General features: G+C 23.3%; 2 protein-coding genes across 2 annotated transcripts; both read right to left on the reverse strand.

Moving 5' to 3' along the window:
• Nucleotides 1–877: 877 nt before the first annotated feature.
• PY17X_0507100 (schizont egress antigen-1, putative) lies at nt 878–7,258 on the reverse strand (the record flags this gene model as incomplete). Its single annotated transcript, XM_022955189.1, has 5 exons — nt 878–917; nt 1,112–1,236; nt 1,477–1,572; nt 1,676–1,728; nt 1,972–7,258. The coding sequence occupies 5 exons, from the start codon at nt 7,256–7,258 to the stop codon at nt 878–880; spliced, it is 5,601 nt and encodes a 1,866-aa protein (XP_022811648.1).
• A 1,981-nt stretch (nt 7,259–9,239) lies between these two features.
• PY17X_0507200 (PHAX domain-containing protein, putative) lies at nt 9,240–14,291 on the reverse strand (the record flags this gene model as incomplete). Its single annotated transcript, XM_724754.2, has 1 exon — nt 9,240–14,291. The coding sequence occupies one exon, from the start codon at nt 14,289–14,291 to the stop codon at nt 9,240–9,242; it is 5,052 nt and encodes a 1,683-aa protein (XP_729847.2).
• Between the last annotated feature and the right edge of the window lie 231 nt (nt 14,292–14,522).

Genomic DNA, 14,522 nt, shown 5'->3' on the forward strand with positions numbered 1-14,522 from the left:
CAATGGTAAATTATCGAGGGAAAAATAATCGACGTATATAATGGTATATGGGAAATTTAGAAAATTTAGAAAATTTAGAAAAATTAGAAAATTTCATTATTATTAATTGTTTTAAAACCTATGAATATAAAATATATCTAATGTAAATAGATGCACACTATGAAATAAAAAAAATTATATTTATAATATATATATCCTAACAAAAAAAACAAAAAAATAACTGTATAATATTCTCTACTTGTTTTGCATAATATATTTAACACATTTTACAATTTTCTATAAAATAGTATATAATGTAGATGCCCCATAGTCATTATTATCATTATTGTCATTATTATCATTTTTTTTTATTTTTAATATTTTTATATTTGCATAGTTTGCATACTTTCCAATTGTTAGATTTGTATAAAGAGAAAACTATTTACAATTTAAATATTATAATTAATTTTCAATGCACATTTTTTATTTATGTGCACAATTTTCCAGTTTAAAATAAAGTTTTCACATTTATAGTTAACAAAAAAAATGGTAAAAATATATGTATTAGAATTATCTTAATTTTATAAATTGTGTAAAAAAAATAAAATAAAAATATTCAAATTAAATATCACATATATATTTCGAACAAATCAAATATATCATGTATTATTTTTTAAAAATGTTAAAAAAATAATATTTTTAATTTTAAGCTATAATATATATATTTATTATATATTATATATTTTTCCCCAACTAAATAGAAAAGTTCAATCATAACCTTTAGAATAATAAAAATAGAAAACCACACATTTTAAATATCTAAAAATATAATGCACATATATATATATACACATATTTTCTTTCCCATTATGTGCATAATAATGTTAGTGTTATTTATTTATTTATTTATTGGATAAACATATAAAATACAATTGTCCCTATAAAAAAAAAAAAGTAAAAACGATGGGAAAATAAATTTATTAACACATTATATAAGAAATAAATAATTTAAAAAATGTAAAATATATATTTTGTTTTTCTCTTAAAATAATATACAACCTTTAAATGTGCATAAATGTGTCTATACATACATATTAATATTGTTCACTATTTTTTATTAATAAATCTATACCTGCTTATGTTGACAATTTTGAAAGGGGAAAATTTGGGTATGTAAAAAAACTCATCCTTTTCGAAATATTTTTCTTGGTTCTTAAAATAAATCTTTACCTTTTTCCCCTGATATATGTACCCAATCTGTATAGAAAAAATGAGAAAAAAAAATGAGAAAAAAAAATGAGAAAAAAATGAGAAAAAAACGAGAAAAAAATGAGAAAAAAACGAGAAAAAAATGAGAAAAAAACGAGAAAAAAATGAGAAAAAAATGAGAAAAAAAACATATAGTTTCCTCTTATTTTAGAGATGCTAAGGATAAAAAGGTGCATGCACACACATCATACAGTTTTGTCTTTTTATATTCTTCATTTTTTTTATTACCAAAATTTTATCATAACTATTCGAGCTATGTGCTTTGTATGGAGAAATTTGAACACAAAATAAATTTATGTCGAACTTGAAGTTATTTAAAGAGTTCTAAAAAAAAAAATAAAATTATTTTTATCGTCATGTATTATATAACCATTGTTTCTATTTATGCAATGTACTATATGTCATTATTATTTTGTATTTATTAAACCTGTTTTATAAGTGGAAAATATGCATTTCTTGTTTGGTTGCATCTATTTTCAACTGTGAAAAGAAAAAAAAATTAGTAAAATAAAGAAATAAAAATTGTGACACATTATAAATATATTAGATAGATATAAATTATACACAAACTAATAATGAAAGACTAATAAAAATTATGCAAATAAAATCAATATGTTCTAAACGTGTAAAATTGGAAATATATATATATGCCAAACAATTTATTAACAATAGTAATGATAGTTATATAAATAACCAATTATAATTTATTATTTATAATAATACCTGATAATTCTACATTAGAAGGGTAGGAAAGAGAGAGACGTATAGGAGTACTATTTATTATTTGTTTATTTTCAAAATTATTTAATATTACATTATTTGTTTTTTGTTTTTTGACATTTATTAACTCTTTTATATTAAGATATGATTTTAATTTGTCTATAATAAAATTCTGACTATTCATATTATTTTTTTTATCCTGACTTACCAAACATAATGTACTATTTTTTTCATGATCATTTTCAAGATCCTTCTTTAATTCATCACGAATATTTTCATTTGATTCCATAATTATATCTTTGTCAATTTCCTTTATATATTTACCTTCTTCGTCATTTATTTTTTTATCAGCATCTACATTTTTTATCTCATCATTTTCATTAATAGAAATTAATTCTCTTAAATTATTTACATCTGTTTTTCTTCGCTTTTGATTCAATTCATTTGTATCATAAGTTAAATTTTCACTTTTTTTTTTCTTTTTTCGACGTGTAGAAGTCTGTAACTCTTTCACTTCTTCGTCTTCATTTTTGTGGAGTTCAGAATTTGCATCTTTCGAATTTGTTGTATCATTTGTATTCATTGTATGCTCATCATTCTCATTAGTATATGAATTTAAAATGGATAATTCTTCATTTTTTTCTGTTTTTTTTTCTGTTTTTTTTTCTGTTTTTTTTTCTGCTTTTTCTTCTGTTTTTTCTTCTCCAGTTTTTATTGATGCTTCTAACTCGATGCCTCCGATTTCTTCATCCTCTATTATATCATTTTGATTTTTGTGCAATTCTCTGATTTCATTATTTATATCTTCATCATAATTTTTCATTTCTTTATTTTGCATATTTCTCTTTTTATTTTTTTTCATATTCTTAGTTTTCTTTTCTTTTGTAATTAATTCTTTGCTTTCCTCTCCCAAATTTTTATCCTGTTTACCATTTTCGCTGTCTACTTTTTCGCTGTCTACTTTTTCGCTGTCTACTTTTTCTTTACCAATTTTACTCCCCTTTTTTTTGGCACTTGCTTTTTTCAAATTCCCCATTTTTGATTTGTCTCCATTTCCTTTAGAATAAAACGAATTAAAATTAAAAAATGATAATTGTTTGTACATTTCGTCTATTTCCTTTTCTTTATTTTTTCCCTTGTTCTTATTTTTTTTCTTCTTTTTCTTTTTATCTAATAATTTTTTTTTCACATGTACATCTTTTTTCTTTTCTAAATTGGGTTCATTTTCTAAATTGGGCTCCTTTTCTAAATTGGGCTCCTTTTCTAAATTGGGCTCATTTTCTAAATTGGCTTCCTTTTCTAAATTGGGTTCATTTTCTAAATTGGGTTCATTTCCTAAATTGGGTTCATTTCCTAAATTGGGTTCATTTCCTAAATTGGGTTCATTTCCTAAATTGGGTTCATTTTCTAAATTGGGTTCCTGTTCCTTTTCATTAACTTTAGTCATGTCAGTTGCATCTGCTCCTGGTGCTTCAATAATTTCTTCTCCTTTTTCCGGAATATCATTTATTTGAGCATTATCATCAAGACTGTGTGCATCAAAAAAAATATTGTCATCATTTTCAATAAAATCGTTATCAATTGCAAGAATATTTTGATCCAAATTGTTTTGAAAACTGTGATTTAAATTTGTTATGTCATTAATTATGTTATCATTATTTGAAAAAGTGTTTTGATTATCTAAATTTTCATTTTCTTGCTCTACTTTTTTATCTATAACTTTAACTAATTTTTTTTTTGTTTTTTTTTTAATATAATTAACAACGTTAATAAACTTTTTTCTTTTCCTTTTCCCCTTTCTAGTTATTGCATCATTATCACTTCTATTATGAATTCTACCATTTACACTTTTTTTCAATATGTTACTAATATTATCATTTTTATTCACAGAATTTTCTCTATTTTGAATTTTATTATACACTTCATTTTCATACATTCCATTATTTATTTCTATCGTTATTTCATTTTCTTCATCAGTATTATCACTTTTATCTATGTTATTGTTAGTATCTTCATTTCCTTTTTCATTTGAATTATTCACATCTCGTAGATACATTTTTTTATAATAAACTGGACCAATAATATGAGGAGATAATTCTTCTAAATTTTTGCATTCACTAAAACCTACTACATCTATTTCTCCTGTTTCGGGATTTCTTCTGGTAAGTTCCCTTTCACCTATCCAGTATCGTAACGTTTTTATTCTATTTCTTTTAGGATATCTTCTTTTAGAATTGACACTACTAGTAGCAGTAGTTGTACCAACAGTATAATCATCATGTGTTGTATTTTCAAATGATATATTTGATTCTTTTTCTTTTCTTTTTTTTAATTTTTTTTTTACTAATATTACTTCTACACTTTTTTTTCTAGGAGTTCTATTACTTCTAGAAAATATAAGTGGTGAATTTGTTTGACATTCTGAATCTCTTTTTAGTTCAGAAGATTTTATAGGAGTATTATAAGAGGAGTTGGCATCTGTAAATAAATTCTTTTCATCATTTAAATCAGACAATTTCAGACCTGAACCCTTTCTTGAAGTATCATCATCATTATTATTATTATTATATATATCATCCATATATGTATCATAATTGTTATAGTCATTATTTATATCATTTTTATGTTCGAACCCTTTATTATTCTCCATGTCTAATTTATTTTGAGCTATGTTATCATTTGTATCATCAAAGTTGTCAACAAAATCGTCAATATTATTATTTATATCAAACGAATTAAGCAAATCAAAAGATTGTTCATCTTCTCCATTATTTAGATTAAGTTGATTAGTTATATCAGCTTTTAATTCTGCTAAAAAGTTTTGAATCTCATTATCTTCTTCATTAAATTTATCACGTTTGTTTTTCATCATATTATAATTGTTCATTAGTGAATCAATCTTTTCATTTATTTCATTATCATTTAAATTTATTTCATCATTTTTTATATTATCACCACAAGAAAAAATCTCGTTTTTTAATAATTTTTTTGAAAATTCAAAATCATATGATTTTAAGTTATTTAAATCATGCATCTTAATATTATATAAATCATACATGTCATTTTTTAATAGTTTATCATATCCATCACTATCTTTTAAGTCTATTTTTTCATTTTCGTTTCCGATATTCCCTCTTTCTTCCTCTGTTTTGTCATTATTATGTACACTCCCTAATTTTATTACATTACTATTATTATTATTATTATTTTCATTTTCTATGTTATTTTTTAAATCTATTAAGTTTTCATTCAAACATTCAATTTTATTATTTACATCATTCTTTGTGCTAGATCCAATTTTTAACATTTCATGACCATTTAAAGAAGGTTCTTTTGTTCCTTCTTTTGATAAATAATTGCTTTCACTAAGTGAGGCTGTACTAGATTCATTAATTGACATTCTAGTTTGTTCATATTTTTTTATTAATAAATCAAAATAATCTTTATCATCTTTACTGGTTATTGAGGGAGCTTTTTCCTCATTATCTTCTTCCTCCTCTTTTGTATGATTTGAATTTGAAACATGTTCACAATTATTTATATTATCCAAATTTTCATTATTATTAAATAGAATATGATTGTCTATTTCAGCATCTACCTTTGCCTCTACTTCTAATTCATTGCTACATGTTTTATAATCATCATTTTCTTCGCCTTTGATATCAAATGCTTCGTTATTATCTTTTTCATCACCATCATAAATGTCGTGACCATTTTCTTTGTTATCATTATTATCCTCCTCTTCACCAAAACCGCTTACATTTTTACCTTCACCAAAACCGCTTACATTTCTATCTTCACCCAAACCGCTTACATTTCTATCTTCACCAAAACCGCTTACATTTCTATCTTCACCCAAACCGCTTACATTTCTATCTTCACCCAAACCGCTTACATTTTTACCTTCACAATAATTATTTGGTTGTATTTCACTTTCCGCTTCTACATAATGTGGATTTTTTCCCTTACTTTGAGAATGATAATAAATCATATCCTCTTCGTGAATTTCATTTTCATTATCCCATGTACTGTTTCGTGGGGTTCTTACATTTTTATCGATATATATATTATGTGGTATTGAATTTTTGTTATTTTGAATTTCACTTGAATAAATAAAATCATTGTTGGGTACGCTTTCTTGACTATTATTAAAAATTTTATCATAATTATATATATCATCATTATATAAATTTTCACTATGATTATCATCACAATAATAATTATTATTATGCATATGTGCTTGTTGCTTTAAATTTTTTTGTATATAAAATTTTTTTAAAAATGTTCTATTTTTTAAAATATATTCATTTTGTCCAATTATTTGAGAATTGTATAAAGAACTATTATTCATTGATTTTCTCTTTTTTGGTAAAAAATGTAGAGACATATTTTCTTGTTTGCATATATCTCTTTCATTTTCATTAATCATATAACTGTCTAAATTATTACGATAATAATCACATACTTTTCTATTGGGCATAAAATATTTATTTCCATTTAAATTATTGACATATGCCTTTTTCATTTTTCTCCTTATAAATTCCTTTTCATGTTCTCTATAGTTTTCATATTTTATAAAATTTTCTTGATTTTTTATTTCCCTCCAATTGCTAATAACACTATCAGTCATACTGCTATATAAATTATTATCATCATCATTATCACTATCATTATTATTATCATCATTATTTAACATCTTATTCGTTCTCCCCCCACGCCCTCTTAGACGATGGTGTATGGTTAAAAATATATCACCATAATCTAAATGCTCAATATTCAATGACCCTTTTTTATCTTTTACAATATTTTTAGTTTTATTTAAATTGTGTGTGTTCACATCAGCAATACTTTTACAACATAATTGATAAAATCTATCGTTCAGTTTGTTTTCTAACTCTTCACTGCTTGCATTGTTCATGGATAGAATATCTTCAAAGCTATTCATCTCACCTTTATTCTGAATAAATATAATATTTATTTTTTCCTTTGGCATTTTGTCTTTTTCACATTTGTCTATATAATGTTTTTCATCATTTTTAGAAATTATCGAACATGTTCCATCATCGAAATAGCTAGATACAGAATTTCTATCGGAATGGTCTTTTGTATTATTATTATTATTATCGACATTTTCCAAAAGGAATGGAATTTCATATTCACATATTCCGCTATTTTCATCATAATTTGTTAACTTATCATTTTCTTCTAAATTTCCCAATATATCATTGACATTGTATCTGTTTATGTAATATATCAGATCGTCTTTATTTGGATGTTCGTTGTCTGTCATTATTTTATATTGTTTTTAAAAAAATATGTACTAAGTCATCATAAAAAATGAAAAAAAAATGAAAAAAAAAAATATAAATCGAATAATAAAATTAAAAAAATATATGATGAACCAACTTTTTAATGATAATCGTTTGGATAATTATATTTCACTTCGAATGTTCAAGGAACTAAATTAGTGTTACAAACATGAAGACACAAAATGAAATTTAAAAATTATATATGACTAGGAAAAAGGAAAAAAAAAATTTATTAGTGAACAAAAAAAAAATATATAATTAAAATGTATAAAAGATTAAAATGTTCATCATACATTCAATATATATATAAAGAACGAAATTAATAAAAGTAAATTCATAAAATAAATACTGAAAAAAATACACATTATTTTTTACTTTATATTTGTTATATTTTTATTTTATTTATTTTATTATTATTATTATATTTTTTTTAATAGCTGATTATTTGTGGTAACAATCATAATACCCATGTAACGAACATTTAAAAAAAATTTACTTTTACAAAAATAATACTCTAGATTTGTATCGTAATATTGTGTATATATAAATTTAAAATATTCAAAACATAATATTATATATATTTTTTCCGTATATATATAATATAATATATTATACACAAGTGTATAAAAATGTGCATTACTTTTGTTCAGTGCGAGTAATTGCCACATTTTGACTAAACAATAAAAGAAAAAATATTACTTAAGAAATAAATTTTTTTAAATATATTTTTTCTATTCATGTTATAAATTCCATATTTTCTTTATTTTACCCAATTTATTCTTGTATTTTATTTTTATTTTAATTCATTGCTATTATATTATTTTTTTTTTTTTTACAACTTTGTAACTGTATTTTTTTTATTATTATGCAGATAGCTATTTTGCACAATATCTTAGTAGAATTGTTAAAAAAAAAAAATAATGTAAAAAAAATATGAACATGGAATATATTTTTTCTCCTTTTAGACATTATTAAAATTCCATAAAATAATATATTGTGAGCATACCTTAAATACTCTACCCATTTCAACAAAAATATACATATTAAATGAATAATCACATTGTTACACTTTTTTTTTCTTGTGTACTTGCCTTTTAAATACAGTTTAAATCATAAATAAATGTATAAAAACCAAAGAAAATATAACTCACCATTATATAATAAAAAAAAAAAAATTTTATTTCAAACTAATGGCTTTCTCGGAAAATACAGATCAAATCGAATGCTCATAATGAGAACTGTCTACTATATACTACAATTTTAATAAATTTATTTTGAAAGATGAAAAAAATTATATTTCTTCGAAATTCTTTAAATAAATTAAAAACATATTTTTTTTTTAAAAAAACCTTAATTGTTCAGGAAAAAATGTCCATATATCTCTTATGCATAGCTGATGCAATTTTATTACTAAAAAAAATATAATAAAAAAAAACAACCATTAAAAAGACCCAGTAACATTAGTTTGATGTATAAACTCATTAAAATATGTACATATGTAAGCGAAATAATATCGAATAAACCTTCATACAAAATAATAAATGTCTTTTTGAGAATAACTGTAGCCTATTATTGAGGGATATTATTTTTCATCACCCCTTAAATTCGTCTATCTCAATTTCTATTCCTCTCTATTATAAATGTATATGTATTCAATCGTGTACAATGCTCAATCATGTGTAGTGATAGAATAATATTAAATTTCATTATTTAAAAGTAGTTAACTAGAGTATATTCGAAAGTTTAGTTTAAAAAATAATTCATCAAAAGAAGAAAAAAAAAAAAAAAAAATTATGGGCATGCCATTTTGCATTTTATAATCGATAAATACGTAGACGCTATATAACATTAAAATTAAAATTTAAAAATTTACAATAACACTAAAACATATACGCATATTATACATGTATATAAGAATAAATATTAATGGGTATTGCATGTGCACACACACAAAAATTATATTTATGGATAACCATTATAATAGTGATAATCCATTTCATTTAGCATAATTTTAGGATTATTATTTCCATAAAGTTTGTATGGATTGTTCATTAAATGCATATTTCGATTGTTTAAATAATTATTATAGTTGTATTTTTCATTTCCCATATAATCATATACAGCATTTTGCAAATTTGATAAATAAGAAATTAAATTGTTCTGATAATGCATAACATCCTTGTTAAAATTATTTGTTTTTTTAATATTTTTGCTATTAATAAAATTGTTATTATGGTTAAAGTTATAGTTTTTATTTCCAGTATTATTTATGTGATAAAATTTTTTTGATGCATTTTGCATTCCATGAAAATCTCTAAAATTGTAATATGAATTTTGAACAAAATGTCCATAATGGGGTTCCATATGTCCTTTTGCAATATCATTGTTATTTAAATTCATGACTTGTTGATTCATTTTATTTTTCTTATTATTGTTTTTGTTTTTACTGTTTTTCTTTTTCTTTTTATCCTCGTTTCCGTTAATAGGTGTGTCATTTAAAACACACAAATTTTTGTTATTTGCTACCTCTGATTCATTTTTTTCATTATTTTCAACGGATTCATTCAATTTGCTTTTATTATTATTATGCAACGTAGTTTTTGGCCCTTTGTTTTGTTTCAATGTGTAATTATAATTGCTTAAGTTAAATTTACCATTGTTGCTATCATTAGTGTTGTTATTACTAATGGTAGTAGTAATCAATGTGGTCCTAAGTTTTGGGGCCAATTTATTATTATCATTATGAGTTTGTATGCTATTTTTGTTTTCTTCGGCGTTTTTATCATTTTTTTCAGCCAATTCTCTAAGCTTGGAAGAATTTTTATTAGTATTTTCTTGGCCCTGATTTGAATTGTTCTTCAAAATACCTTTTTTTTTTCCATTTTGTGAAAAGTTATTTTTATTGTTTTGTTTTTTTTTCATGTTTGTAGATATATTTTTGTTATATTCTTTTTGATTGCTCTTTACCTGAAGATTATTATGTTCGGAAATATTTACATTTGTTTTTCTATTTTCTTTCACATTTTCCTCTTCTTGTAATATTTTTTTCTTTAATTTTCTGTACGTTTTTTTTTTCTCCTTTTCCTCCTCAACAATATAATCATATTTAAACTTGGATATAATATCATTTTTGTACATATATTTTATTAAATAGAAAAATATTCCACCTGTTGTTCTTTTCCCTTGTTTATTAGCTAATTCGATACCTCCATAATTTTGTATCAAAATGGTTTTTTCTAATAAACTTAATGAAATATAAACACCTAACGCATCAACAACTCTCTTAATTTGATCTTTATTTCGTTCTTTCAAAATAGTACTAATAGTTGTTGTTAAAATGTCTTTTATCATTTTATTATCATTATATAATTCTTTAGGATCCATTTTGTTTTCATCAACTATTTCTAATGAATTTATTGCATCACTATGAACATTTTTTGTTCCTTCTTCGATATCTTTTTTATCGACATTTTCATTTTTTGTTGATTCTATAGATGCGTTTTGTTCATTCTTATTATTTTCAGGTTCATTTATTTCTATATACTCTTTTTTCTCATCAACATTATCAGATTTAATTAGGCTCATTGTCTCATTTAACAAACCATTTGGATCATTTGGACTAAAATTTTCATTTACATATTTTGTTAAGAATTTTTTAATATCTTTAAATTTTTTAATTCGTGCTATATCTAAAGGACTCATATTATATATATCTTTTTTTTGAATAAAACTTTTATTTTTAGCCAAAATTTTAACATTTTCTAAAACTCCTCCTAAACAGGCTGAATGTATTGGTAATCTGTTATGTACATCAAATATATTTATATCTGCCTTTTCATCATAAATTAAAAATTTTAAATAATCTGAATTATTTCTATAAGCAGCATAATGTAAAGCTGTTCTATTTGATAAATCAGTATCATTTATCTTTGCTCCATATTTAAGCAAAAGTTTTGTAATATCTTTATTTCCTTTGATAGCGGCAAAATGTATGCACATACTAGCCGTTGTTTTCCCTCTATTTGGAGACAATGAATGAGGTAATAAAGCATGTATATTTGCATTATTTTTTAATAACAATTCGGTGATATCTTTATGCATTTTTGTTACTGCGATATGTAATGGAGTCCAATTTTTATAATCAGATACATTTACTTTAGCTCCATTTTTTATTAACAGTTCACAAATATCATAATATCCACCTGCACATGCATAATGTAAAGCTCTTCTACCAATTTTATCATAATAATTAATGTCAGCAACTTTTTCTAAACATTTTCTCACAACAGTTATATTATCTAAATATGCACCATGAAGTAAAGCTCTGTTTATATCTGGTAAACCTAAACCGGGGGGTATGGTAATATTCATTTTATTGTTTTCTCCAAACATGTTATTTCCACACGATGTATCTACTTTAGTTTCATTTCCAATATTTTCGGTATCTTCTTCTGTATCCATTTTTTTACTAATTTCTTTATTTTGCTTGGTATCCTCTACATTGCTATTGTTTTGGGTTTCCTCTTTGGATTTATCGTTTTTATTTTCATTCAACAATTTGTTAAACTTATCATAGTCTTCTATAATATTTTTGTTTGATTCATCGAAAATTTCTTCAATATTTTTTTCGACGTTTTTATCCATATTATTATCATTACTTAAAAATGAAAAATTTTCTTTCTCATCTTTTTCTATAGATGCAATAGCATTTAAATTTTCAGAGTTAATATTAATTTTAAAAATATTACTCAATTCTTCAGTATTATCGTTCATATTATTTGATGAAAATTCATTTAAAACATTCATTAAATACTTATTGCCATAATTTTTTACACAATAATCTATAAACTTATGTATTTCTTTATTAACTTCTAAATTTTGAGTCTTTCCTTTCTCAGTAGATGTGTCTTGTTGGACATTTTTATCCTTTTCATTAACTGTCGCATTATTTTGTTTATTCATAATATATTTTTCACCTATGTTACGATTTGCTGCAATGTTTTTGTTTTTATTTTCGTTTTTATTTTCGTTTTTTGTCTTAGGTATTTGATGGGTATTATACTTGTTATAAAAGTTGGTTCCCATATTTGTAATATCATGATATGGATTATTTGGGTATACAATGTTTTGGTAAGGAAGCATATAATTTAAATCGTTTCGATTCATTTTCATGTTCCATAGCCCATTTAAATTATTTAGTTGCATTTCTGTTCCATTATTATTTCTATAATCAGGGTTGTTCGTATGATAAGATGATTTCATGGAAGCATTATTTTTTGTATATTTTTTCTTAATCTTAATAGAAGCATTTTTATTTAAATCATTTTGTTCTTTCTCTTTATTTAATGTAACACTGTTTTGTTCTTTTTCAATATTTCCTTGATCTATGCATATATCATTATTCGATTTTTCTTTTTTATTTTGTGGTAAATCTGAATTGTCTTTATGCATTTTTTTTCCACTATCATAGGATATATGCTTGTTCAATCGATAATTTAAAGAATTTTGTTTATATGCATTTTTATTATTTTTCCCTAAAACATTATGCCCATTATTATTATTTCCATTGTAATTGCTAGCTTGATTCATGTTATTTATATAATTATTGTAATGCATACCATTCATATTGTATACTCCTTGTAGCTTCATCATATTCTCCATTAAAATGTTCCTTTGTGAATCGTTTCCATAGTATCCAGGATTATTCATATTGTTAAATGTTGCATCTGGATATTGAAAATAATAGCATTTATTTAAATTATAAACATCTAAAGGATTGTACATATAATTTAAATATGCATGTTTGTTTTTATCATAATTACATTTATTATCTTCTCCATTTGGCATTTGCACAAACTTGTTTTCCATCGCATTATTCATTATGTCCATATAATAACTATTAATCATTTGATTATTTGCATTAAAATTATTAGCTAAAATGCTTGAAGGTGCATAATTAAAATTATCTTTATTTAAATTGCCATTTTTCATATTATAAATTTTGTGATTAGTATTATTATTAAAATTGATATCCTTATTTTTCTGAAAATTTATTTTTTTGTCTTTTGTTTTTTCATTCATATTTAATCCTTTTTTTTTCTTTCCGCCTGATGCTTGTTGTGTCCATACATTAAGATCACTAGTTGAAGGATTTTTGCTACTTTGTGCTTTATTATTATATTTTTTTAAACTTTTTTTCCCAATATTTTTTCCTTCAATACCGTTACTTTCAATACTAATTGCTGTTGTAATCGTTTCATTTTCATTGCTATTAATATTGACATCGTTATTATCTGTTACTTTAGTAATATTATTTTTTACGCTGCCTTTAGTTGCATCCATGTCTTTCTTTAATTGTTCATTATTTGTATTATTATTTTTTTCCTTTTTTTTATTTATTTTTTTATTTTTCTTCGTATTATCTTCATTAATTTGGTTTCCTACAATATCATCCTTTTTCTCTTCATTTAATAAACTGTTTTTATTATTATTTTCGGAGTCCTTTTTCTTCAAGGTGTTTTTATTTTGTTCCTTGTTATTCTTTTTATAAAATCCAGTATTCTTATTATTAGTGTTGTTATTTTTAACACTATTATTATTATTATTAACATTTTTGTTCGTAGAAAGGTTCCCTTTGGTATTATTATCTTTTTTGTTTCCAGTATTTGGAGTCATAGTATTTTTATTTTGTTCTTTCTTTATTTTTCCTTCTATTTCTATTTTATTAGTGTTATTATCTTTTTCGTTAATTGTAATTTTCTGTGAATTTGATTCATCCTTTACTACGTCTTTACCTTCAACTTCTTGATCATTTTTAGTTACACAATTGGTGGTATTATTATTTGATTTTTCATTATTACTGCATACTTTGGGATCTTTCAGCTTTTCTTGGGAAACATTCACATCTTTTTTTTCCCCATTATCATCTGCAACTACAGTATTATCATTTATACTCGTATTTTTTTCTTCAATATTTTTTACGCTTTCCTCTTTTACTGTGTTTTCTATGCTCATCGTTACTTTTTGTCGTACTTTCTCTTTTTTTTTATTTTAAATAAAAAAACATATTCCTTTGGGTATACACACCTATTTGGTTATGCGGACCTCTTATGTCTGTATATAATAATATGCATATCTACGTGCATAAATGCATGCGCATATAATTATGCGTAGTTATAATTTCCATTCAAATTGTGGTATTTTAAATACCTTCCCTATTTAATTAAAGAGCTCGGAATGTTTATT

Source organism: Plasmodium yoelii (assembly GCF_900002385.2).
Source record: "Plasmodium yoelii strain 17X genome assembly, chromosome: 5".
NCBI lineage: Eukaryota > Apicomplexa > Aconoidasida > Haemosporida > Plasmodiidae > Plasmodium > Plasmodium yoelii.